Source organism: Natator depressus, chromosome 26 (genome assembly GCF_965152275.1).
Source record: "Natator depressus isolate rNatDep1 chromosome 26, rNatDep2.hap1, whole genome shotgun sequence".
Lineage (NCBI taxonomy): Eukaryota > Metazoa > Chordata > Testudines > Cheloniidae > Natator > Natator depressus.
In genome coordinates this window covers 12,598,101-12,625,915 of record NC_134259.1, presented here as the reverse complement: position 1 = coordinate 12,625,915, position 27,815 = coordinate 12,598,101, and the positions used below count along the sequence as shown (strand labels likewise).

Sequence of the window (27,815 nt, the reverse complement as noted above, 5' to 3'; positions counted from 1 at the left end):
AGGTTACAAACGAGGATATCGCAATAGACTGCCGGCTTGGTCTGAAAGAAGGAAGGCCGTTCTCTGGGGTGACCGCGTGTATGGACTTCTGTGCGCATGCTCACAAGGATCAGCATAACCTCTACAATGGATGCACGGTGGTAAGGAGGCGTTTTCATTCTCGGCTTAGGGAAAGAGGGAGGGGAGAGCACCCTTCTCTTGCAGGGTCATCTCGGTGTTGGGTGACAGGTGTCTGGTCTGTAGGATGGATGCAGTGTGACAGCACCCCTCCCTACCATCCCACCTCTGCTCTGCAAGGACCACCTTGAAGTCGGGGTTTGGTCTCCATGGTGCACTCAGACATTTCCAGTAGGGCTGCTAAGGAATAGTCAAGGGAGGCAGTGTGGCTTAGTGGAAAGATCACTGGGTTGACGCTCAGGAGACCTGGGTTCTAGTCCCAGCCCTGCCGCTGGGCAACCTTTGGCAAGTCACTTCTTCTCTGTGCCAGTGGGGATGGTGAGGCTGACCTTCTTTGTCAAGTGCTTTTGAGAGCCACTGATGAAAAGCCAAGAGAAAGTAAGAGCCAGGTGGTGGTGTTAGTGAGTGCCAGTTACACTAGGCTGGTTGTGTGTGTGAGTGAGAGATGCAGGTGAACTGAGAGCCCCTAACTGTCCCTCAGACAGAAACATTTGATCCCTCTGAACTGGTTTGGGATCCAGCAGCTGGGGACAAAGGCAGGCTGTGGATAAGGCTGAGGTTTTAGGACTGCTTTCACTCACCTAGCAAGGGGCCACGGGCTAGATCTTTAGCTGGTAGAAATTGGTGTAGCTCCACTGAAGTCCCCAGAGCTGTGTTGATTTGCATCAGCTGAGGGTCTGGCCCCACGTCTCAAACTCCGGGCGTGTTCTGAAGCAGGTCTCGGTGTGCCAGCTGCTCCTTGCAGTGGGGGAGGTGATAAAGGTGACTCACCTTTGCTGCACCCCTCTTGAGTTGCCTCGAGCACATGCCGAAGGCTTTGAAGACTGAAAGTGCTGCCATCTGCTAACCTACAATATTTGTATTCCCCCCCCCCCTTTTTTTCAGAGAGCCTGATTTCAATAGCGGCGCCTTTGAGTTTTGATTTAATTAGAAATTCGCTTTCTAGGGAAGGAATTATCTCTACCTATCAAGGGTTCTGTGATCCACAGCTGAAAGATCTGAGAGGCTACATACTTAATTATGACACCCTTCCCCCCCCCCCCCCGCACCCCAACACACATATTGAGTACAGTACCCAGTTACTGCAAGCCAAAATATCAGCTTTCACTCAAATCTCTCTGTGTAATTGCCTGAGAAAGCAGAAGGGACATCAAAGCCTTCCGATTAATGAATTAATCTCTGTACAGTGCTGTGAAAACGCCAGGGCTAGATAAAGGACAAGTGCTAATTACTGTTATTAATTTGCCGTCATCACCAGCAGCAGCACCAAAATACGTGGGATACTCCTGAGCTCACGCCTGACAAATCTGGCAGAATTTTCTGGGAGGCAGTGTCATGGAGTGGTTGGAGTGAGGTTTCTGGGAGGGCTCACTCCTGGGTGCTCTGATGCACTGTGGGTGATAGTCATGCCTGTACAGAGGGCCCGCACAGTTGAGCTAGGGTTTTGGATTGTGTAAGGATCATTTTCATCCTGCATGAGCTCAGAAAGCCGCTGTGCTACATTTTGCCAGGGGGTGATAAGTACTTCCCTACCAGTTCCCGGGGGGCGGGGGGAGAACGTGAGCCTAATTTCAATAATGTGTGTAAACACCTAAAGTGAAGGGGACCTGTCGGAATGTAAGGTGTTTTTATTTCAGTATAGAAAGGCTCTAGGTGGGGGAAGCAGCGGCCATAATTTCCCTGGACAGGAGCAAATTGTTTGCACAAATAAGTCACTGAGGTTACGTGAAAGCAGGTGAGGATACTAGATCTGCCATATTATCCATGTAAATCCTCCCTGCCGTTTCAGTGGGTATGTAGTATTCTTCGCAGCATGTCTATTGTTGCAGTGGTGCTGTGCGCTGTTAAACAGCAGCCTTGCTTCGTCCTAGAGGTGGCCGCATTTCAGTGGCGGGCAGAGTGATTCTTTTTTACATATGGATTGTAAAGTGTCTTGGATACTTTGCAATGAGAGGTGCCGTTCATCATGGGTCTGAATTATCACCACTGTAGCCCCAATTCAGGAAAGCACTTAAGCCTGTGCTTAATTTTAACTGTGTATTTCTGTCCCACAGTCGTCAGCTTCCGCATGTATTTTAAGTGCCCTTCCTGAATAGAGATGCTTTCAGGGCGTATGATGTTAATGGTTTGAATGGGGCTTTCAGCTTCCTGGCCATTGGCTAATTGGTGCCTCTCCCCTGTCCACCCCAGGTGTGTACCTTAACGAAGGAGGACAATCGGAGCATTGGGAAGATTCCTGAGGATGAGCAGCTGCACGTCCTTCCGCTGTATAAAATGTCCACCACGGATGAGTTTGGCAGTGAGGAGAATCAGAACGCAAAGATGGGCAGTGGGGCCATTCAGGTGCTCACCTCCTTCCCGAGGGAGGTCAGGAAGCTGCCTGAGCCTGCCAAGTCTTGCAGGCAAAGGCAGCTAGAAGCCAAAAAGGCAGCCGCTGAGAAGAAGAAAATGCAAAAAGAGAAGCTAATCACCCCTGAGAAAATAAAGCAGGAAGCACTAGAAATCCCGACACTCCAGCAAAATACAGGTAATGGGGGCAGGGCTCTGGGTTTGCTGTTTCTCAGGTGTCTTGCACAGTTTTGTCGCCCTCGGATATGAATTCATCAGGATGCTTTATAGCAGGGATCCTTTGTGGTGCCTCTTTTATTAGCTCACCAGTTCCCTCGATAGCACAGATCCTTTGTGTAGCATGTTTTGCGTTGCACTAATGCAGCAGCTCACCGGTACGCTTCATGGCACCAGAGGCTTTGTGGTACCCTGTGGTATTAACTCATTGGTTTGCTTTAGAGCACGGATCCTTTGTTCTGTTGCACTAGTGCAGTAGCTCACAGTGAGATTCAGACCACAAACCTGCCGGTAGCTCAGGCATATCCAGGCCCCTTTCTGGCTTTTTCATGCGATGCTGGTGGGGGGGCTTTTTTATTTGGGTCTTCTGTGTACCAGGACAGCTGCCCTTTGCCGCAAGGCATGCAGCGTACAGAATGTTATAGGCACATGACCAACAATCAGACACAGCCAAGGCCTGCCCTCTAAGCAGCCTTTGGACGGCATAGCTCTTCTATGTAAGTCTTGTTGTACATACCGCTAGTTTAGAAACCAGCATTCTTTTGACATCTCCAATCACATAATAAGTGGCGTGTGACCCTCGGTGAAGCTTTGGCAGTGATTAGTTCTGGGGAGAAGATCCTCAGCTGGTGTAGATCAGTAGATTTCCATGAACTCCAGTGGGGCTATGCCGATTTACACCAGCCGAAGCTCTGGCCCATGACTTAACCTTTGGCTTACTAAGGAGACTCCCCTAGGCTGTATGGCCAGTCACCATTGTGCTTTGTGTTTTGCCCACAGGTATGGCGTTGAAAAATGGACTCCCCCAGCACTCAGTCAAACCTTCCATCAAAGTTGAACCTCAGAACCATTACAACACTTTCAAATACAACGGCAATGCAGTGGTGGAAAGCTACTCCGTGCTGGGGAGCTGCCGCCCCTCAGACCCATACAGCATGAACAGTGTTTACTCTTACCATTCCTACTATGCACAGCCTAATCTGCCTTCCATGAATGGGTTTCATTCGAAGTTCACTTTTCCCTCCTTTGGATATTACGGATTCTCCAGCAACCACATGTTCCCCTCACAGTTTCTGAATTATGGTGCCACTGAGCCGAGGAGCGGGGATTGGGTAAGTAGCAGCTATGAGAAGAAACCCGACCTCCAAGCATTGCAAGATAACCTTAACCACACTTACAGGAATTCAGAGTTCTCAGAGCAACTCTCACACTCTGTACGAAACAAAAACCACCACCAGCGGACCTATGAGAAAGCCAACAGGCATGCCAGCCAGAAGTCCATGGCCATGTCCCATAGGACTAACTCGGTCCCAATGGAAACCCCACCGTTTGCACAAAACACAAACTGTTTCAGCAATCGAGCAATCAAACAAGAGCCCGTAGACGCCTTGTCACACATCGAGTCCATTCAAAGGGCTGCCATGAATGTACAAAACTCGAGTCTCAACCTGTCCGCTGTGCCCGTGTCATCTCAGAACGGCGAGCAGGAACACCAGTGGAGCCCCTACAAAGTCAACAGGAATGTGTCTCCTTCTGACAGGACTAGTAATGCAGAGCGTTCTTGGAATATGTTTACGCCCAATGACAATACCAACTTACCCAACACAAGCATGCAAGATAAACTGAATTCCTTCAATGGACACTCAAACGCTACCCGGTTACCCCAGTCTCACCTCCAGGAGAAACAATGGAACGTATTTCCTGGAGACGGGCAGGCAACGCAGCATAGTTCTAGCCTGCTTGGGAAATCATGGAGCCCTTGCAAACTCAGCGAAAGCCCTTCGGTCTTGCCTAGTTCTGCAAATTCGACCCTGCAGGAAAAACCCTGGAACCTCAGCCAGCTGAACTTCAGTTCCACCCTCAAGGGGAACCCTGGGTTTCAAGATGAGCTGTGGAACTCGGTCAAGGTGGACGAGAGGAGGACTCCAACACCTAGCTCGGGGCTGCATGAGAAGCCATGGGATTCCTTTGGCTCATCGGCCACCATGGGGTCAAGTGTGTGTAGCGAGAAGCCATTCGGCACCTTGAAAGCTGATGGTAACGCGTTCTTGCCCAGTATCCATCATCAGGAGAAACTATGGGACCCCTTTAGCTTGGATGACAGCATGGAAGAACTGCCCGATAAGACCCTCAAGGAGGAGGAGGAGGAAGATGAGGAGGAGGAAGAGGAGTGGTCAGACAGCGAACACAATTTCCTGGATGAAAACATAGGCGGGGTGGCGGTGGCCCCAGCCCACGGCTCCATCCTGATCGAATGTGCCAGGCGGGAGCTGCACGCCACAACCCCGCTCAAGAAACCCAACCGGTGCCACCCCACCCGCATCTCACTGGTGTTTTACCAACACAAGAACTTGAACCAGCCCAATCACGGCCTCGCCCTTTGGGAAGCCAAGATGAAGCAGCTGGCTGAGAGGGCGAGAGCGAGGCAGGAAGAAGCAGCCAGGCTCGGGCTCCAGCAGGACACCAAGCCATTCAGCAAAAAGCGCAAGTGGGGAGGCGCCATGGCCCCCGAACCCCAACACAAAGAAAAGAAAGATTCTGTCCCAACACGGCAAGCAGTGGCTATTCCAACAAACTCTGCTATCACTGTGTCCTCATATGCCTATACCAAGGTAACTGGACCATACAGTCGCTGGATATGAGATTAATACAGCTAATATGGCCATCTTACCTCAACGTCTGCAACACTGGACCACAGTGTTGCTTTGTGGTGCTTTCTCCTAATGCATGTAGGGGGGAAAAATCTACTCAAGTGCAAACCTTCTAAAATCTGCACTTTGAGAGGAGTTAAAAACAAACAAACACTTATTGCTGTTAACATTTTTCAGTAATCTAATATTTATATCTCTGCATTTTTTTAATCTATCCTTGTACATCACAAGAATGGAAAAGAAAAATTTATAGTGTCCTTTCACAAAGGAGAGGTTTTTAATTCCATTTAAAATATGTATTTATTGGATTTTTTTTATTATTACAACAATGAAGCAGATCTTAAAAAAAAAAAACACACCAAACCAGCTTGAAAAAAAAAAATCTGTACAGCTCACTCATGTTAACGCTGGTAGGGAATTTCAGCTTGGAAACCATCTGGAAACGTGTGCTTTAAAGTCAATCGAAAATGGTTTGAACATCCGGTTTTTCAAATGAACTAAAGTGCATATTTTGCAGCTTGACTGATTGTTTCTTATAGATACAGTAACCCTCTGGGGCTGGGAAATATACAGAGAATTATGTGGAAACCAGTTGCAGATAGAGTAATGGATTCCCACTTCTAGGCAGATGCCGGGGTTTTGAAGATGCTTTGTTTAACAGAGGTGTTTTCTCCTAACAGCTCCTGTTTATCGGTAAAGGGTTTGATTTGCCTCCTACTTGCCTCAGGAATAAATCCATTGAAACTGATGGAGTTATACCAGTGGAAAACCAGAGCCTGTGTAAACAGGCAGCAGAAGTCCCTAAGTCTGACTTAAGTGGTGCTATGCCTCATCCTGGCCCCTCTGCAAAGGGGTAAATTCCTAAGTGGGAGGACAGTCAGGTCTGATGGCTTTAAAATGCTGTGAGTTCAGAATGTGAGCTAACACCAGACACTTTAGATGAATACATTATAAACCAGGTTGAAAGCAAGACCAAATTATCCAGGATGATTTGTCTTCATGCTGAATAGTTTATCAGCTATTTTGATATTCTCACCAAACTCACATTGTTATGTACTCAGCTACAAGGTGACAGCAGAGAGGAGAGTAGGTTTCTTATACAAGAGACATAAGCCTGGGACATCCAGACTACTTTCTGTGCTATTTTTGTACCGATCATATACTGCCACCTTATAGCAGTAAAAAAAAAAAAAAAATCTGGTGGGGGGAAGAGGGGGGGTTACTGTATCTTCAAGAACCCAACAAAAACTGTGACTAGTAAGTGTTGCTCTATGTACTCACTGTAGCTAAGTTTGGTGCTTTCAGTCTCAAGGGGACGTTCTCTGTTTGATCAGCTCTGGGAGGAGTGAATACCGAAAATGACTTGCAAGCCGCCTTCTGCATTTTCCAACGGTGCATGCTTCCGTACTGTAAAAACTCCCCTGTGACAAGTCAACGTTTTCAAACACAAAAATGAAATTGACGACCGTTTTCTGCAAGCTAATTATTTTCCCGGTGCCATTTTTTTATAACGACGATGATGATTACAGCAAAACTAAGTGGTGCTTATTAACAATCTGAATCATGACTTCTTTTCCCCCTCTACAAAACTGTTGGGAACGATTGATTCAAATAACTTGCTAAATAGGAGCGACGGGTGGGAGGAAATTCTCTGAAGCTAGAGAGTCGCTCTCCGTGGGAGGGCTGGATTTCTGTGATGTTAGCAGAAATTATATGGAGCGATCCCCCCAAAAAATGTAGGGAGAAATTCACCCGTGTGCAGACGTCTTGCACAATTTCTGTGCACAACTTAAGCCCTATCTGAGTCCTCACTGCTTAGGTCTCACCTGGTGTAAAAAGACCATTGATTTCACTAGAGTTACAATCATTTACCCCAGCTGAGGATCTGGCCCTGAGGGTTTAAATGGTATTTAAGTGATGCCTGGGCCCTCGAGCATGTTCTCTACAGGGGTGAATTTCTTCCTTCATGGAAACTGAGCCCTGAGATAAATGATAAAGTACTTAATGGATAACAGGTGCTATCCTGCTCCCGTTGAAATCACTGGCAAAATTCCCATTGACTTCAGCGGGAGTCAGAGTAAGTCCATTGCCTGCTGTTCCTACAGGACATTCTGTGGGAAATTCTAAACGTAGAAGCCTGGTTCTTTGGCTGAGTGGTCCCATTACTTCGCGGGGGCGGGGGGGGCTGCTCCCCTGCATAAGATTCTGAAAGATCAGGCTTGGTAGACATTTAAAACTGGATAACAATACTCAGTCATAATTCTGCACTTTCAGGTGCCTTTTGGAGAGTCAGAGAGAGAGAGCTGAGAACTTAACCGTACATAACGTTTTGTTTACTGTAAACCTTGTTCCTCGTGCACTGGCACAGAAAATCACAGGATCGCTGTAAAACATCCTGAACGTTCGTGTGGTCTGATTTTAAACTGTAAATAGGGAAAGATTTTTTTAAAAGCACTTTCACCTAGATTTAAAAACAAAACAAAAAAAACCCCAACAACTTGAAAGCAGTATGTTTTAAACAGATTATTGTGGGAGAACTGTAAATAGTGGCAAAATATTTAACATGCTTTGTCCGTCCTTCATAATTTTTTTTTCTGTATTCTGTATAGTTGCATATATTTGACAAGGAAAATCAACGAGCTATTATTGCTTTGTTATAAATACCCAAGATCATATCAAGGCTGTAGAATTATTTCAAGTCAGATTTATAGGAAACCCTCTGAACTTCACAGTATAACAAACTAAAGCACTCAAGGGGGTAGATCCTCAGCTGGTGTAGATCGGCCACTGTCTTCAGTGGAACTATGCCAGCTGTGTCTCTGGCCCTCAGTCTTTATGGTCCTGTCGTGCACTATTGAAGGCAATGGGAGTTTTGCCATTGACTCCGATGGTTGCAGGATCAGGCCCTTAGTGAGCATGCTAATTTTCTAGCTTTGAGGAAAAGTTGGACCTGAACTTCTAAAAAAAAATGGCTTCTTTTTGTTGTGGTGGTTTTGATTTCTTTCCAGCATCTGTACTTTTCACCCGGGTCTCATTCGACTTCCATATTTTAGGTTGTTGCATGGGTGCCTTGAAAGCTTCTTTTAGATGACTTTGGAGAGTGAGAAATTGTAATATTTGGGTTGGGGGGGAAGGGGAATGCATTTTAAGAATGTGACAGTCCATCTCACCTGTCAGAGTCACACTTCTTTGTAGGTTTCTGTTTAGGAATTTTTAGACTGATCTGATTGTGATATATTATAACATTTGTGAATATACTCATGTTCAATGTATGTCCGGTCATATCCTATTGGTAATAGCGGTGATATTATTGGATGGAGGGGGAGAAAATGACAGAACGGCCAAACCCTGCTTGCCTCACTCACGCAAATAATCCTTGAGGGCCAGATTCTGATCTCAGTGACCCCATTGTAAACCCAGAGTCATTTCACTGCAGTTGGTAGAATTACACTGCCATAACTGAGATCAGAGTCTTGACCCTTAGTTTTGGCCCTTTAAGACTCTCCACTCGCTCCATCATGCCAGTTTTACACCTGCATAACGGGGCACATAGTCAGGGTCATGACCTCATATTCTGATATTATCTATGTTGGTATAAATCTGGAGTGGAATTACACCAGAGTAAATGCGGTCAGAATCTGGCCTATCGTTTTCCCAAACAGCTTTAAAATAGATCGTTTTGGTTTAAAAAAATAAGGCTGTTCCAAGGCAAAGCAAAGCAAACCTCCCAATTCCAGCCAGCACAGCTAAAGTGGTGTTTTAATTGCTAATGAATACTGTTGCAGTCTCACATTGTTTTACACTACATATATAACCTACCTCAAATCTCAGTCATTAAAAATTAGCATGCTTCAGACTTCTATTACAAATATAAAACTATGCACAGCTATTAACCCCTTGCTGCTGAAAGTCTGTTTAAAATATTTTTCTTTATTTTCTATTGGCACTATCATTTGTATCTAATGTCATGGCAATCACAGTTGTTTTTAACCATGAAAAAGCCATTGTGATTCAAAGCATTAAAAGAATCCCATAGCATGAGGCAGAAATTGACCCTATATCCAGCTATATTCTTAGGATGGCCACAAAAGATTAAGACAGTGGAGCCATGCCAGTATACACCTGCTGAGGATCTGGCCCTAGGAGTCTGTTCTCTCTCATAATTGAAGGGTACACTGGATTCTGCTCTCGTTACACCAGAGTAAATTTGAAGCCACTTGAAGACATAGGCTTGATTTTTGCTCTAATTGCGCCTGAGCAATTCCACTGATCCTCAGCTGTTGTAAAGCAGCCTAGCTCCATTGATGACAATAGAGCTGTGCTGATTTACACCAGGCCTGGCGGCTTCAGTGGAATTACTTCTGGTGTCCACTGGGAAGTGAGGTGAGGATCCAGGCCCGCTGATTCCACTGTTGTAACTGGGTGACAGCCAGCCATGTGCAGAGAAACAGCCAAAGGCCGACGCACCACTTCAGCTCATGTTGGCTTTAAGTGGAATCTAAGCGGTGCAGAAGCGTTCTGCGCAAGGGTGAATTTTACCCACTCAGAACAGAATCCAGCCCAGCGTCCCACCACGTTGATTTGTCTTTAATGTCATAACACAGGCGAAATGACAAGATCAGAATAGCGCGAAGGGATTTTTATTTACTTTTGGTGTAATGATTTGCAGCAGGTATAACCAACAAATGGTGCTAGGACAACAAACAAGTCTATAACCCTGGGGAAATCTTGATAAAAGGGCCTGCTCCTGCTCCCATTAAAGTCATCAGCAAAGCTTCCATCAACTTCCATGGGAAGAGGGTTTGAGCCCAAAGAGGTTGTTTTAATGTTTTTCTTTTGGGACATCAGTCTCTTCATCTGTAATGCTTTGCCTTGTTACCCAGACACAGTGGAGTGGACTGAAGTCTCTCACTTTTGGCACTTATTTCTTGCTTCTGATAAAATCCAGGGCTCACAGCAAAAGGGAAATGAAGGGAATGGACAGGAACCAAATATTGGCCCTGATCCTGCATTCCCAGCCTCCCTCACCTATCACTGAGTTCAGATTTTGCAAGGAATCCAGGATTGCATTTGATGTACTGCTAAGTATTACTTATGCAGAGTGAAATTCACCCTTGTACAGAGGACCAGCATGAGTACACACCACTCAAATCCCATAGATCTGACATGGCACATAGGCCTTTTGCGGGCCCTCTGCACAAGGACAGATTTCGCTCAGAGTGATTAGCAGACAGGTTGGGGGAGGAAGCTTCTTCCTGCTCCCGATGAGGTCAAAGGCAAAATCCTATGGGCCTAAAGTCTCATTGGGAAACCAGTTAGGACCATTCCTCATGTACCAAAACCGTAGCTGTGTCCTGTAATAAGGCATAGTAAAGAGAGAGAAAAAAGAATTCCCGAGGTGCCTCAACTTTTCCTTTTAATATTGGAGTATGCTTTGTGGGCTATATAAGGCATATTTTTATTAAATGAAATCTAATAAAACGGTGCTACGGTGTTTTAACAAATTGTATCGTGTTTTGCCTGATTCCATCTTGCTGAGGTGCTACTTCTGTGTATGTAAAACCAGAGAACCAAGAAAAAAAAAAGTTAGCGGAGAATCAAGTTTCTTTTTCTTCAGTGATAGCTTTTAGCATCTCTGCTCTGGATCTAAATAGAGAGCCAGATTCTGAGCTAATTCATGCTGCTGTAAATCCAGCATAATTTTACTGGGATTATTCTGGATTTAGACTGGTGTGAGATCTGAATTTGCCTCGTAGGGCCAGATCCTCAGCTAGTGTGAATGAATGTAGCTCCATATGACTTACATGAAGCTGTGATGGTTTAGATCCGCTGAGAATCTGGTCCCTATAGTTGGTATTTGTTCAGCTAATTGAGGGTTAATTCCTGCCAGCTCCTGGAAAAGTTCCGTAAATTGGAAAATGTGGCAGAATCAAAACCCAAGCAAATAACTGTAAATCATATGACAGTGGGTAAAAAATGAAAGTGGTTTTCTTCCTTGGCTTTCTTCTTGCAGGGAAAACAAATGCACTTCATGGTCTCAACTGCGCTCTTAGTTACACTTGTGCAATCTCACCGAAGATGCACAATGCAACGAGGGTAGAACTGGTGCCCTGAATTTATAGTTTTTATACAAAAATAAAATTGGTGCAGAATTGAAGTTTTAGAGTTGTCCGAGCACAGAATGGAATTTTTTTCCCCCCATGAGTAGGTGGCAAATTCCATCTGTGTGAAAGGAGGAAAAGAAAGGAACCGTCTTTCTATGGACCCAGAGCAGTTATTCTAAAAGTTAATGTAATATTCTACTTCTTCAGCTCACTTTGTTTCAAAGCAAAAAGTAAGGATTTCGTCCTGTGGGGCCCTGATTCTGCTCTCCTTACTCACAAAAATCTCCTACTGGGCCAGATTCCGTTTGCAGTGATGCTGGTGTAAATCTGAAGAAATTCCATTTAAATCAATGCAGATGTTCCATGTTTTCACCAGTGTAACTGAGAACAAACTCTTCTTTTTGCATTCAGTTAGGGCCCGATCCAAAGTCCAGTGAAGTAAATGGGAAGCTTTTTGTTGACTTCAGTGGTCTTTGGACCAGGCCCTGACACGGCTGTCACATGACTGAAAGTCAAGTGACACTGATGTAAATGACAGCTGAATATAGCCCAGTGGGAGTTTTTTGTTTTTTGCAGGATAGACCGTATAGCTGCTTCTCTTAGGAATACTTGCTTCAGTTCCACAGCTTAGTCTGACTCTTCTTTGTATCTCACTGTTTGTGGCTAGAAACATAGAGATTCCTCAAACGTATACAAATACTTTTACGTTTCCTTTTTTTCCCCCCGCTTGTGCTACTCTTTTTCTTTTGGGTTCACGTGATTTGATGTTATAAACTGTACAGATACCTGAGTTTTGTTGTGTAAGCTTGCTGTTGTCACGATACATAAGAAAAATACCTCAAAAATAGACTGTCGTGGCAATTTATGATTCAACTATAGATAATGGAATAAAGATAGGTAAAAATATTAAAAACTAGGGTATACATTTGGTTAATTTTACACTGTACTTGACATTTTAGAACTTTTTTGGCCTGTTTAGCTCTATTCTTAGGTGATTTCTCATTCATCTTACTCAATACCCTTGTTCATTTTGAATAGGACCTAATTCCATGTATAATCTCATTGATGTCTCGTCTGGTATAAATTGGCATCGTTTCACTGACTTCAGTGGAGCTACACTGATTTACGTTAGCTGACGATCTGGCTCAATGACATTGCTTGTAAAATAAAGAGCTACCCACGAATGGTATCAAAAGTCCGGTCCTCAGTCGCACTGGGGTAAATCTGAGGTATTGTGCACCGGTTGAAATCAGTGGTGTTTATTCTGGATTTACACCAGTGTTGTTCAGAGCAGAGTTTGACTTGCATACCTTACTAGTCTTTTAAACAAAATTATAACAAACAACTATATTTACTTCTTTCTACATAGTCAGGGGAGAAAATACTCCTGGAAATATTAGGGCTTGATGCTTCCAATCCATTTATCCTGCAAAACTTCTGTGAGCTTCCATGGGATTTTTGCTTGAGCAAGGATTGAAGGCGCTGGGCGTGTTAATCTGGGTGCGAGTTGAAGAGTACAGTCACGAGACATAATCTGGTGAGACTGGACAGTGACACTTAGTGCAAGATTCTCAGCTGGTGTTAATCACCATCACTCATGGTGCTTACACCTGAGGATCTGGCCCTGAGGGTCTGATTGTGGACAGTGCTGAGCACCCAAAACTGATCACAAAGTCTATTCTGATTAGTCCTTTGAATAACAACGGTCTCACTGGATTATATTTTGTAACTGTACTCGTCAGCTCATACATGGATTACTTTCCAGGTGCCAATGCTAAATCATATATCCGGTAGTAATGGGGACCACCTCTGCATTCTTAACAAAGACAATATCCCATTAAACTCAACAGGGCCTAGTGCTCATTTACATTACTGTCCCTTTACTCAGCCAAAGTGGTAAAATGGGCTTTAATGTAAATGAGAACCAGGCCCAATGGGAGCTTTGCCTTTATAAGGGATATGCAGGTTCAAGGCCTAGATTTTATGTCGCTCTTTTTGCCTAAGAATAGCAGAGCATACTGGCCTAATTCTTCTTCTGTTCCAATATCAGGGATCCTTTTTATAATTATTTTTATTCCCATCTTTTCCTCATTTTAGCATCCATTTTTCAGGGATTACTCACCGCTGGTCACACTTTGAAAACATTTTACTGTTAGCTGGTTTTCGACCTCCAAGTCTTTATTTTTAATACTTTTTTTTGTATGTAAAAAAAACAAAAACCGATTAAGTGTAGGTGTGATGCTGTCTTTTTTTTTTTTTAAACAAAAAATGCATTTTTAATTTAAGAGAAATGAGGAAACAGGTTGGATTGTGACAGACTCATTCAGTTTAGTTAATTTTAAAGCCGTAACTTCTCGATGTATTTGATTTCTTGTCTCTTTGAATTCATATTTGGTGACAAGGCCTCCAGTGGTGGCATCCTTGTGAATCACACTTGAAGATTTCTTTGTTGACTTGTGACTGTGGCTACTTGAAATGAAGTTTTATCTGGGGTTGATTGACGAATGGTAGATTTTACAATGTCTCAAGGCAATAGGATTAATGTGTATTAAACTGTAGATATTATTAGTACAGTAAATTTATGCTGATAATTTTATTTTGTATAATTTCCCCCCTCTTTTTCATTTGTATTTTTTCCTTACACTTTTTTTTCTCCAGTGTTTCAGTAAATTTATTTTTTAGGATGCCTAAAAATTGCAAGTATGGATCCTTTTTTTTATTTGTATTTTAAGTTACACACAACCAGCCGGTTTGTGAAATGTATTATTCCTGATATCTTTAAAATATTGTGGGTGTTTTAATAAATTTTATATTTATTTTTTGCACTCAAATTCAGTGTTTTTTTTCCTCTCCCCCACCAAACTTAGTGAAGATGAAGCTGTTTCTTATTTGATGATGACTTGGAAAGACCACACAACTGGACTTTAAAGGTCACACAGACTGGGGACTATTAGCCTGAGGTCTTCAAAGAAGTCTAAGGGAAAAAGTTGTCTGACTCCCACTGAATTTCAATGAGATTTGGGCAACTGGGCGCAGATCCTCAACTTCTGAGGAACTGGGTCGGCATTCCTTAGGGTCCCTGGAAAATCTCCTCCATTTTAAGAAATCTAGAGCGAGATTATCAGCTGCTGTAAATCAGCGTAGTAAATCAGTTGGATAGAAATATGCTGATTTTTCACCAGCTGAGGATCCAGCCTCTGACTTTTAAGTGTTCTAGGTCAAAATTGGGTGCCTAGAATTCGGCACCTAAATTCATATTTGAATCCAGTGGGAGGTGCATGTGCTTTGAAAATTAGGGCAAGGGTGTCCCAATCTTATTCACGGTGACAAGTATCTGACTCTGTGAGAAGTCCGTTTGAAATCAGTGAGACAACCTGCATAGTAAGTCACTAGTCAATATGACAGAATCCAGTTCTTCATTCAGTACCACACCCACGTATGAAAATTTTGCCCCTACAGCTCAACATCTTTGGTTTTAAATATTATTAGAGTAAGTAAAGAATACACAGATTAACACAGGATGGTTAAAATGGACCCACCCAAAACGGATGAAATTCAGGCCTTGTGCAGAAAGCCTGCACAAGGCCTATCCCACTTAAACCCTATTTTGAGGGCATAAAAGGGACTTAAATGGTGCATCAGCTTTATGCTGGCTTGTGCGCAGAAGTGAACTTCACACAATGCACACAGGGCCTGCATCTTCCACCTTTACTCAAACAGATAGGTCCCATCGAAGTCAAAGTGCCCACAGTTTATTGACAGCACTTTAAAGTAACTTCTGCTTTCCCTAATTTTGGAGGTAAGCCTGCCAATAAGAGTCACACATGTAAACATCCAGCCCACATCAATGAAAGTAAAAAGATCCTGTAGTGCTAAAAAAAAAGTTTGAGGCTGGTATATTCAAAGGAGCAGAACGGAGATAGATGTTCAACTCCCAGTGAAGTGAAAATACCAGCCAACAATCTCTTTATGTGATCAGAAACCAAAAAGGCCAGGAGAGGGAAACCCCGGGGAAAATGCATGAAGAAGTGAAATCTCTTTTAAATATCAAGGTTCAAAACCAAACTACTAGAGAAAAAGTTATAATTTGTATATAGAATTGGATTCCCCAACGGCTGCTTTCTCTTGAGGCCAGGACACTTACAGAATACAGAGCTACAGGATGTTTAGAAAGCAAGGGTGAAATCCTGGTCACCTTGAAGTCAATGGGAAAACACCCATTAACTACAGTGGAACCAGGATTTCACCTCAGGAATTAAAGATTGGTGTTGAGTCTTGTGTTTATTCACTCGTCGGGAACGAGAACAACCCAAGCAGAAAAGAAGAGGGACAGAAAAACGCAGTGAACTGCTCTTAGCTGTGCCACTAGACAGCTCGATACTCAGCGGGTCTAATAATCGATTCACTCTGATTTACACCAGCTGAGGATCTGACTCAGTCATAGGAAAACAGGTGCATCTCCAAAATGCATCAGCAAAGGAAACAAGAGAAACATTTGAACAGAGCAGCATGAAGTTAAGATTCCGATGATGATCAAAGCCCAACCTTCTTAGTAATGAGTGGTTGTTTTGGATCATAGCAGCAATGGGAAATGCCTATTATTAATGTATGGATTTCTAATGCCTGCAGGGGTAAGATAAAGACTACAAGTAAGGATCCTACATTATCCGGTTTTAAACTGACATTATTCTTGATCTTGGCCAAGAGGTATCTTTCCTGCAAACTGTATTCTCAAATGCTCTACAGTTAAATAATATAGTTACAAAGTTAAGGCCCAATTCTGTAATTCCCAATCTTGGGTGAAATTCATCCCTGTACAGGGGGCCAATACAAGACCTATAGACTACTTAAATCCCCAAAATAGGGCTTAAGTGGTACAGACTTTGTGAGAAAGAGCCTCTGCACAGGAAGAAATTTCACCCTTAATGTCTGCAGAATTGGGCCCATTAATAAAAATAACAGAAGAGATACGTTAAGATGTATAGACCAGGAAGAAAAGGATCTTCTCGGATGAAATTTGAAGAGAATAAGCTGATGAGCGGACATATCCAAGAATGAAAGCAGCGGCAGTGTCATTGCCACTTGATATGATGTCACATTCTAAACCAGTGTGTTCTAAAAATGTAATTGGAAATTGGACAACAGATTGCTGAAAGGCAGGAAAGCCCTGTTCAGAAGAAATGTGGTCAGAACTTTGGGTGAAATGTAAACAATGGAAACAGTGCTAAAGAGGCATTTACAACAACGGTGGTGGACTATGAAAGGCAAGTAAAACTATCTGAATAATTTGTTAATTTCAAGGAAAGGGCTAATACAGGAGGAGGTGCTGAATCAACTAAATAAAACAAGGAGAAGTTATTAAACTGATAAGACCTTGTAAGGCCTTCCGAGCACCCTAACCTCTAGAGAACAAATATGGGAAGAAGGTCAGGTTATGGTATAACCTTTAAAGTTAAAGGGAAAGGAGGATGGCCTGTTGATTATGGTACCGTACTGGGAGTTAGGAAATTTGGCCATGATGGGTGCTATTAAAAACCATAGTGAGAGAGAAAACCTCAGTGCCCTTTCTGGCTCTGCCTTGGACTTGCTAGTTCTTTGCCTCAGTTTCCCCATCTGAGAAATAGTGCTGATAAGATTGGCATGTTAGGGAGACCACCTCCCTAAAGAACCTTGCAGGCCAGCTCCTCAGCTGGTGTAAATCAGCTTAGCTGCATTTTGTTGTCTTCTCAGCTTGGAAAGAAGAGTTTGGGCACTACTGGAAATAAAAAATAACAGCTTCTATTGGCTTTGCCCCAACAAAGAATACCGCGTATCCGGAATAGACTCCTTTGAAACGACAACACAGCTCTGATAAAACAGTAACCATGCATGGATAACAAAATGCTAGCTCCTTAGTGTCCATGCCACTGTACTATACTATGGAGAGGGAGAAGCCTGAGTAGTGGAGCAGGGGGCTAAGAGCCTGATTCTTCAGCGTAAGTCATTAATTCTCACAGCCCCAGGTAGGTGATATTAGCTCCCTTTTTTACGGAACGGGAAACGGACACAGAGCAGTGCAGAGATTTGACCAAGGCTACCTGGAGAGTCAGTGGCAGAGTCAGGCATAAAACCCAGAAATTCCATGCATAGTCCAGGGAGCGAGTGCTACACAGGTTTGCTTCTTGCATAAATGCAAATAGCATTAATAACGTCCATTGTTCTTTTGTAATGTAAACTGAGATGAGAGTATATCAACAAAGAAACTAGCAGTGACATGACAGGTCAGTTACTATGCTAATTATACACTATACAAATTGTATTATCCCAAATATCATTCGGGGGCGAATTAACAGGAGTGTTGTATGGAAGACACGGGAGGTAATTGTCCCGCTCTGCTCAGGGCTTGTGAGGCCTCAGCAGGAGTACTGTGTCCAATTCTTGGTCCCACACTTTAGGAAAGTTGTGGACAAATTGGAGAGTCCAGAGGAGAGCAACAAAAATGATCAAAGGTTTAGAAAACCTGCTCTGTGAGGAAAGGTTAAAAAAACTGGGCATGTTTAGTTTTGAGAAAAGAAGATGTGCGGAGGAAACGTGATAACAGTCTTGAAATATGTTAAGGGCTGTTTTAACGAGGGGGGGATCAGTTGTTCTCCATGTCCACTGAACTTCGGACAGGAATTAATGGGCTTAATCTGCAGGAAGGGAGATTTAGGTTAGATATCAGGAAAAACTTTCTAGCTCTAGAGGTGGTTAAATTCTGGAACAATCCCTGTCACTGGAGGTTTTCAAGAACAAGATGGACACACACCTGTTGGGGTGGTCTAGGTTTATTTGACTCTGCCTCAGCGCAAGCAGACTCTTGAAGTCTTTTCCAGCCCTACATTTCTATGATTCTATAGACAAGCCCAATCCATCAAACAAAAATCTCAGCCTTACATCCTCTGCTGTGCCTAGCTAGAATGTTAACTAATGCTAATGTTTCTGATGCACACATCATACAGGATTCACTGAAATGGTTAATTATTTTATTTTTTACCACACACAGTGTTTGAACTCCTACAGTCCCTTTCTAGTCCCACAATTTAGTCCATGTATAATTTTAGAACCAGTTTTATCTTGGCTCTAAGGAGCTTTGTCTGTATAGAGAAAATAAAATAGGGCATAGCCATAATGTCCTCACAAGGGAAGAGATATAAGGTGCTCTGATGAATTTCTCATATGTGGGATGTAATTATTATTCCATTTATTTATCACCTTCTGCTCAGAAGACAGGTAGCTAGTGATTGAAAATAAAGAGCCAGAAGTAAAATCACTGGACCAGATTGTTAGCTCAGTTCCACCAATGTAAACCCACAATATTACCTTTAAAGTCAGTAGGCTGATGGGGGTGGAGCAAAGATCAGAATCTGGCTGATTACTGCCATTAATGTGGGCTGAACACTAAATGGGTCTTGGAAGGCAAACCTATTCTATCAGACAGATTCAATCATGTTTAGCTCATACATTAACATTTTTGTTTCAGATGGAGATTTCAAAGCACCTTAAAGACTTGCACATTTATTTATATAGCTTGAGGCAGTGTGGTCCAGTGGATAGGCCACCAGAATGGGAGGCAAGATACATGTTTTCTATTCCTGGCTCGGCTGATGACTCACTAGGTAAATTGGTGGTTCTCAAACTCTTTTTTTTCGTGGACCATTGAAAATTGGTGAGGGTTTCGGCGGACCAGTTAATGATCTTTCTAAATGTCGTTTGTACCATTAGCTAACTATTGTAAGGCATTTTGATTAAAAGCACTGTATAAAAAAAACCTTAATAATAATTGTTTTTTTTGTTATACAAATAAAAGCCCACAACTCATATTTTAATATCAGTAGTCTTACCTTTCTAATGCGATGGATGTGCCTTCTCCCCCCTGCCACGGCAGCCCCTGAGCTGGGGCTGGGAAGAAGGTTGGGTGTCTCTCCCTCCCTCTCTCCCTCACTGCAGCAACTCCCTAACTGGGGCTGGGAAGGAAAGGGGGTCTCTCCCTCTCTCCCCCACCGCAGCAGCCCCCGAGCTGGGGCTGGGAGGGAAGGGGGTCTCTCCCTGGCAGCCGCAGCCCTGGAGCTGGGGAAAGTCACCTCTTTCTCTGGCCACCGCAGCCCTGCATGTCCCAAATTCCCCCCATCCCGTCTTCTCACTCCACTGCCCCCTCCCACCAACGCCTATTGCTCCCAAGGCCACCACCTCACCTTACATGTGCGTCTTCTCGAGGGTCCAGGCACCTAATTAGTGGAGCCATGCCTGCGTGGCTCCACTAATTAGGTGGGTGGCCCTTCATTCTCTTGTGTGCAGCCACCCAGGCATGCACCTTAGAGGGAACTATCCCCGGACCACATGAGTGGAGCTCGTGGACCACCACAGTTTAAGAACTTCTGAAGTAAATCACTTAGACCCAAATTATTTTAGTTTTTTTCTATCACACCCACCACTGTAGTTTCTAAACCCTTTCCATGTAAACTAGAATGGCATGATGAACTGCCTGGAGCCTCCAAAGAGCCTTATTTAAACCATATTAAAGGGCTCACTCAGAAAGCACCCCTCCAGCACTGGGAGCTGTTTAACACCAGGCCAGTCGTAAGGTGCAGGATTTCTTTCTGGGCTGTCGCTAGGAGCCAATGCTCCCACTAAATAATAAGCTCTTCAGGCGAACGAGTGTGTCTTAATCGGTGTTTGCAGCTTGTAGATTCAGGGTGCTATAGAGATTATTTCGAATAACAATACTAGCTTTTGAATGTTGACAGTTGTGTCTATAATGGTCGGGAACATGCATATTCTATCCATCTAGCCATCCATTCGCTGGGACCATTTGCGTACTCCGGTGGGCTGCTTATACGGGAGCCTGTACGCTGGGACATTTCGCAGGCCAGGAGCTAAGGAGCTGTCTCCCAGCAGCCTATACAAAGAAAAATCAGGTAAGTTTAAAGCCAATGTTATGTTAAGTTCCCCCTCTTACCTGCTGCTGTTTGTGGCATTTAGTTAGGGTAGCACCCCAAATTTATATGGGTGAGCCCAGGTCCTGAAACAGCTCAAGGGATCATGTTACTGCTGCTGTGCCCCAGGGAGGGGATGAGGCCCAGGAAGCAGCCCCATGTGGGCAATAGGCTCTGGGGAGGCTGGGGGGGAGCAGCCCCAGGGGGGTGGGAGGACGGTTGGAGGCTCTGGGGGGGGGGGGTTGAGGGAGGAGGAGCCCCATGGAGGGGGTGGGAGGACGGTTGGAGGCTCTGGGGGGGGCTTAGGGGGGAGCAGCCGCAGGGGGGTGGGAGGACGGTTGGAGGCTCTGGGGGGTGCGTTGAGGGAGGAGCAGCCCCATGGAGGGGGTGGGAGGATGGTTGGAGGCTCTGGGGGGGGGGTTGATGGGGGAGCAGCCCCGTGGAGGGGGTGGGAGGACGGTTGGAGGCTCTGGGGGGGGCGTTGAGGGAGGAGCAGCCCCATAGAGGGGGTGGGAGGACGGCTGGAGGCTCGGGGGGGGGGTTGAGGGAGGAGCAGCCCCATGGAGGGGGTGGGAGGACGGCTGGAGGCTCTGGGGGGGGGTGAGAGGACGGCTGGAGGCTCTGGGGGGGTGTTGAGGGGGGAGCAGCCCCATGGAGGGGGTGGGAGGACGGCTGGAGGCTCTGGGGGGGTGTTGAGGGGGGAGCAGCCCCATGGAGGGGGTGGGAGGACGGTTGGAGGCTCTGGGGGGGGTTTAGGGGGGAGGAGCCCCATGGAGGGGGTGGGAGGACGGTTGGAGGCTCTGGGGGGGTTGAGGGGGGAGCAGCCCCGTGGAGGGGGTGGGAGGACGGTTGGAGGCTCTGGGGGGGGGGGTTGAGGGAGGAGCAGCCCCGTGGAGGGGGTGGGAGGACGGTTGGAGGCTCTGGGGGGGGGGGTTGAGGGAGGAGCAGCCCCGTGGAGGGGGTGGGAGGACGGCTGGAGGCTCTGGGGGGGGTTGAGGGGGGAGCAGCCCCGTGGAGGGGGTGGGAGGACGGCTGGAGGCTCTGGGGGGGGGTTTAGGGGGGAGGAGCCCCATGGAGGGGGTGGGGGGATGGTTGGAGGCTCTGGGGCGGGGTTGAGGGGGGAGGAGCCCCATGGAGGGGGTGGGAGGACGGCTGGAGGCTCTGGGGGGGGGTTGAGGGGGGAGGAGCCCCATGGAGGGGGTGGGAGGACGGCTGGAGGCTCTGGGGGGGGTTGAGGGGGGAGGAGCCCCATGGAGGGGGTGGGGGGACGGCTGGAGGCTCTGGGGGGGGGTTGAGGGGGGAGGAGCCCCATGGAGGGGGTGGGGGGACGGCTGGAGGCTCTGGGGGGGGGGTTGAGGGGGGAGCAGCCCCATGGAGGGGGTGGGGGGACGGTTGGAGGCTCGGGGGAGGCTTGAGGGGGGAGCAGCCCCAGGGGGGTGGGAGGACGGTTGGAGGCTCTGGGGGGGGGTTTGAGGGGGGAGCAGCCCCATGGAGGGGGTGGGGGGAGGAGGCGCTGGGGTCGTTGCGGGGGGGGGCGCTAAGCCCCTGGGGGAGGAGCGTGGCGGGGCCGCCGCGGCGCCAGGGGGCGCTGGATCGCGGGCGCTCGGACTCTCCCTGCGGCCGGTCGGACAGGGCCCGCTCGCCGCCTCGCCGGGACATGGCCGCCGCCGTCAGCGCCGGCATCCTGGGCCGTGGCCGAGGCCACAGGGTGAGGGGGGCTCAGGGCCGTGGCAGGGCCCCCCCCGCGTTGGGGAGGGGGCTCAGGGCCGTGGCAGGCCCCCCCTCCGCGTTGGGGAGGGGGCTCGGGGCCGTGGCAGGCCCCCCCTCCGCGTTGGGGAGGGGGCTCGGGGCCGTGGCAGGGCCCCCCCCCCCGCGTTGGGGAGGGGGCTCGGGGCCGTGGCAGGGCCCCCCCCCCCGCGTTGGGGAGGGGGCTCGGGGCCGTGGCAGGGCCCCCCCCCGCGTTGGGGAGGGGGCTCGGGGCCGTGGCAGGGCCCCCCCCCCGCGTTGGGGAGGGGGCTGAGGGGGCTCAGGGCCGTGGCTCTTGCACTGTCCCTCTGTTAAGCCATGTGTGGTGTCAGGGGCTCTGTCCCTGTGTTGTCGATGCAACCGCTGGACACGCCACCCCCCATCGGACTCTGCTGTCGCTGACCCCTCAGCGGGGCTCTGGGAGCCATGAATCCTCAGTTCTCACAGTGCCTCGCCCAGCCAGGCCTCCAGCCCTGAGAGCCGGCTTCCTGGCGCTTCTGCAGCACAAACCATTCTTGCCCCTGCCCACCTGCCTGCAATTTTATCTGTGACGATATTGTCCCTTTTCTATGTTTCTTCTGACTGCTAGATCCTTCTGCTGTGCCGCACATGGAGAACGTTTGCTTCGCAGACTGATGGGGAAGCCAGGGTGATGCAGGTCCTCAAAGAAAAATTCCCTCAGGCTTCGGCCATCAAAGTAGTGGATATATCAGGTAAGTAGAATCGTACAGGCGGGATCTGTTTTATGGTTTGTGAGGGATGCAAAGGCAACTTCCAGCTGTGACCAACGTAGCTCAGCTCCCATGATCTGGTCTGGCCAACGTGTCAGCTTACCCGATGGCTTCCATGTAGGGACCAGGAGTGTCCAGGTTCAAGTCTCAGCTGCGGGGTCTGATGTGCTTTTCCAGAGCATTGAGAACAGGGATTTTTGTTTTCTGGGAACTGTCTTATAAACTGCTATAAACCCTCCTCTTCACTGTACCTATCCTCTCTAGGTAGTCTCCATCATGGTTTTATAATATAGGCCTTGTCTACACTGACTTCCAAACATGACTGTCTTTGCCTCTGCTAGGTGCTAAGTTTAACATCATTTTCTAGTGTAAACACACACTCAGGATTGATCAGAGTTGAAAAAATCCTTGCCCCCCGCTGCTAGCAAACCGGGTAACAAATTGTGGCTATTATTTATAGATAGCTGATAAATAAGGAGACAAAATTGTTGCCCGTGGGAACTTAAATGTCATGGAAGAATGATCTTGTGATTAGAGTACAGGGCTGCAAGACAGTTCCCAACTCTGTCACAGGCCCATTTTGTGTCCTTGAGCAAGTTATGTCATTTCTGCCTCGGACTATGTCTATACTGATGCTGGGAGGTGTGATTCCTAGTCTGGGTAGACAGACTCGTCCTAGCTCTGCTTGAACTAGCATGGTAAAAATAGCAGTGTGGACGTTGTGGCATGGGCAACTGCTTGGGCTAGCCACCTGAGCTCAGACCCAGGTGGTCAGGCAGGCTTGGCCCTCGGGTGGCTAGCCTGAACCACCACCCGTCCACACTGCTCATCAGAACACTTTCCTCCAGAGCTTGGAATGAAACCCACGATTCCTGGGTTTCACCATTCCTTTGCTGTCAGTAAAGTGAACCCCACTGGCAAACTGTCTCATCTCCCTCAAGTGCTGGTCCATGTAGAGGATGACATCCTACTATTGCTATCAGTTACTCTGTTAGCTCAGGTGGCAGAGTTCTGTGTGGTGGAGCTAAAGATTCCAACTCTGCTGATAAACCACGTGGCTGTCAATATGATGGAATTTCTGTGAGTTTCTTTTTTTCCATTTGTTTTTCAAAAACCAAGAAAAATCCAGTCTCAGTGTGTTGTGTGTGTAAATGCCAGAGTTAAGGTTGCCTGTGAAACCTTAATTCAGCCCCCTTGTGTGCTTGCATTATGACCATAGTCGTCGTCACCCCCCCCCCCCCCCCGGACTCCTCCCTCATTTAGTGCACAGGCTGGACATGCCCTGGCAATGAATCAGGATTATGTAGGGAAGGAGGCTATTGTCTGTAGGATCTCTGCCTCAAATATTGCAGAAATTAGAAGGTGTGTAGGGAATGAGGTAGGGGATTGAAGGAAGAGAAAGGAGGTCTCTTGGGTAAGGTGCCCTGGAATGTGCCCCTGCCACACAGTTTCTATATGATGCTGGGCAAGTCACTTAAACAACTTTTCAGAGGCGGTCACGAATGGTGTGTTTCTTGATACCCTACTTGAGACCTTGTGGTCCAGTTTTCCGATGTACTGAGCACTTACAGCTACAACTGAAGTCATTGGGAGCTGTGCTTAGAACATATATGATGCTGTGTAATGCTAAATACTTTCAAAAAGCCAGTCCTAAACATCTCAATTTGAGCACCCAAATTAGTGGATACTTTTGACCTTTAATCTCTCTGTGTGTCAGTTGCACTTCTTTAAAAGAGAACTCCCTCATCTCTCAGGGTTGTTGTGAAAACAAATTCATTCATGTTTGTGTGGGTTTGAGTAGTGTGTAGTAAATACGGCCTATGGCCACACACTGAATTACAAAGATAACAAAAAATATTGAATAGCTTCTCACATAGTGAGCAGTGCCCATTCTAAGCACTGAGTGAGGCATGGGTTTTGTGGGTGGAAAAAACAGAATGTGATCCTGTAATTAAAGACAGGATGTAAAGACACAATGTATATGCACAAAGGGGGTGAATTCAGGTTAAAGAGGCAGTCTTCAATCTGGCATTTCCTAACTTTTGAGAGCTTGACTTTGCAACCTTAATGTTCTTTTAACGTAGTTTGTGTGTGTGTAACATTGTGTAGTCCAGTGATTCTCAATCTTTTCCATACTCAGACCTTCACCCTAGGACTTCCCTTCCATCTAGGCAGGACCTCCCTTTGGTTTAGCAATAAGGGAAGTGAAACTGATTAGCCTGACTTAATTGTATGAGCTTAAATACTTTTCACAATTTATGGGTTTTTTTTTTTTAAGGAAGACTTTACAGCTTTCAGGCATGCAGCATATGCTAGTAATTTGGACAAGGAAATCTGTTTAAATGACCTTTCCTGCCAATGCCCCTTAAACAATAATCAATCTGTATACTGCATACAATTGTAATGACTAAGACACTGATATAATCAATGTAATTTTGTTTTAAAGGAGGCTGTGGAGCAATGTATGAAATTCATATAGAATCTGAAGAATTTAAAGAAAAGAGAACTGTCCAGCAACATCAGATGGTTAATCAGGTAAGTAGTGTGGTGGGATCTCAAAGGGCAATGATACTCCTTTGTAATAACCATTGGTGTATTAATTCCACCTTTTGGAGTGTGGGAACTTTCCTACAAAAACTAAATATGTGCTGATGAAGTGGGAGGATTATTTCAGGGTATGTCCAGGACAGTTTGCCATTACCTGGCCAAAACCACTGCCAAAGGTGTTCTCCTAGTTATAGCTAACAGTTTCAGGGCTTGGCACAACAGGGTGTGGAGACCCCACAACCCAATTAATTTCAATGTGTGTAGAGCAGATTTAGGAGCTCAAGGATTAGGTTTTGAATGTTGGCCTTCCCACACCATCAATAACAGATTTCTCAGGGTTATCCTGTGTGGGGAGAAACCACCTGATCAGACATAGAAATGGTATAGGAGACAAAGACCTGTTGGATCATCTAACCCAACCCCTTACTACTGTAGGATTCTTCCCTATGGGATTGTCTCCAGTCTAGTTCAAAAATGACCCAAGTGATGTGGCTTTCAGAACTTCCCTTGGGATGGGAGGGGCATTACACACAATCCCATATCAGAAAAAGTGTCCTGACAGTTTCCCTTTCTTAAATTGCTCCCAGTTTTATCTCCTTGCACCTCCCAAATGGTTCTGCTTTGCAAGGGGTCTTATACACTACTATAGTCTCCTTGCATGATTATCATAGAATAGAATATCAGGGTTGGAAGGGACCTCAAGAGGTCATCTAGTCCAACCCCCTGCTCAAAGCAGGACCAATCCCCAACTAAATTATCCCAGCCAGGGCTTTGTCAAGCTTGACCTTAAAAACCTCAAAGGAAGGAGATTCCAGCACCTCCCTAGGTAACCCATTCCAGTGCTTCACCACCCTCCTAGTGAAAAAGTTTTTCCTAATATCCAGCCTAAACCTCCCCCACTGCAACTTGAGACCCTTATTCCTTGTTCTGTTATCTGTTACCACTGAGAACAGTCTTGCTCCATCCTCTTTTGAACCCATCAAGGAGAAGGCAGCTGGAAATAAGTTCCAACAAACTAGATGGCTAGTGGTAAAGTTGGGGCTGAGGAGGATGTGGACCTTACAAATACCACCCCCACAACCCTCCTGATTTGTCCCATTACAAAACTTAGAGTCTCAAAGTCTAAATGTTCATTAATAACTATAGTGCCCAATTGTGTGATAAGGACTTTATACATAGGACTGTTCCTTGTCCTGAAAAGCTTACAACTGAATGTAAGGTGCTCAATACATTAAATTCAAAAAGCTTAAATTGTAGACTTGTGTGGTATATGCAGAAAGATTTTAATTGATATAACCTTAAACTTGGATTGCATGTGTTCCACACTCATTGGCCTAGGTTGATTGGAAAGAACATTCCTAGCGCCATATCCTTTCCTCTGAGGGTTGCCTTGGGTTTTCTTACAAAGGTATTTAGACCAGTGGTTCCCAAACTCTTTACCTTGCACCTCCCCTTACCCCTGTCTGTGCCCCTACCCTGCTAGACTGGGGTGGCGGACAGGAGTAAGGGAGCCGAGGCTGGGGCTGAGGCCGGCGGCCTGGGCTTGTGCCCTAGCTGCGTCCCCCAGAACATTCCTCTGTGCCCCCTAGGGAACCTCTGATTTAGACTGACCTAATAACACTTTAAAGAGGCATAGGAACTTGAAGTCCTATAAGCATAGTTTTGCGCTATCCAGAATTCTGTTGAAATGAAAGCAGTTACTTTGAGGAAAAGAAAGAGGTAATTATTCTTTATAAAATTCCTACCTGATGCATGTACTTCCTACAACTCTCATTTCTTTAACTTGAAGCAACTTCTTCAAAGTAATTCAGTTTCTGAAATCTGATTTAGTGCCATTTCTTGTGAACTCTTGTCTGGCATCAGGGCTAGGACCGCTAGACAGACCACCAAAACACTACAGACCTGGTTTTAGCTGAAGTGATAACCTGGCAGTGAAAGGCTCTTTTGTCATCATCAATCCCCCTTTTCTGGAATAGGGAGCAATGCAGAATAGCTGGAGGCTCCACATCTAATTGGCTAATTTATGGAGACCAAGCAAACTGGGTTAACTACTGCATGTGGTTGAGTTTTTGAGACATTCTTTAAGAGGAATTGCAATGAATTCACAATGTACTGGATCATTCTAGTAGCCTGAGAGTTTTTCCCTCTGTCCCCTTTAAGGAATAAAAACAAGATGGCTACATCAAGGAAGTATTCACCTTAATCATGCTGTTAATTTGTCTCATTCAGTTTCAAGTGAGGAAGTCTCTCCCCTCCTGCCCAGTACCAAGTAACAGACCAGGGTCCAAAATCAGTGCTTGCATAAGGAACAACTGCTGTTCTACCATTATCTTTATAATG

At 46.1% G+C, this 27,815-nt stretch overlaps 2 protein-coding genes across 7 annotated transcripts in view; both read left to right on the top strand.

The window, feature by feature from the left end:
• TET3 (tet methylcytosine dioxygenase 3) overlaps window positions 1-14,273 on the top strand; it is a 158,517-nt gene extending 144,244 nt beyond the window's left edge. For all 5 annotated transcript variants that reach the window (XM_074940006.1, XM_074940007.1, XM_074940009.1 and 2 more), the window contains 3 exons: window positions 3-140; window positions 2,368-2,704; window positions 3,523-14,273. In XM_074940006.1, the coding sequence (XP_074796107.1) occupies window positions 3-140; window positions 2,368-2,704; window positions 3,523-5,384 (2,337 nt within the window). In that variant the 3' untranslated portion in view covers window positions 5,385-14,273. The remainder of the gene's footprint in view (window positions 1-2; window positions 141-2,367; window positions 2,705-3,522) is intronic.
• A 7,763-nt stretch (window positions 14,274-22,036) lies between these two features.
• The window catches only part of BOLA3 (bolA family member 3), a 9,965-nt gene continuing 4,186 nt past the window's right edge, over window positions 22,037-27,815 (top strand). For both annotated transcript variants that reach the window (XR_012636358.1, XM_074940209.1), the window contains exons 1-3: window positions 22,037-22,159; window positions 22,787-22,910; window positions 25,375-25,463. Coding sequence is in view for 1 of the 2 variants with exons in the window: in XM_074940209.1 (XP_074796310.1) it covers window positions 22,109-22,159; window positions 22,787-22,910; window positions 25,375-25,463 (264 nt within the window). In the remaining variant the exon portion in view is untranslated. The remainder of the gene's footprint in view (window positions 22,160-22,786; window positions 22,911-25,374; window positions 25,464-27,815) is intronic.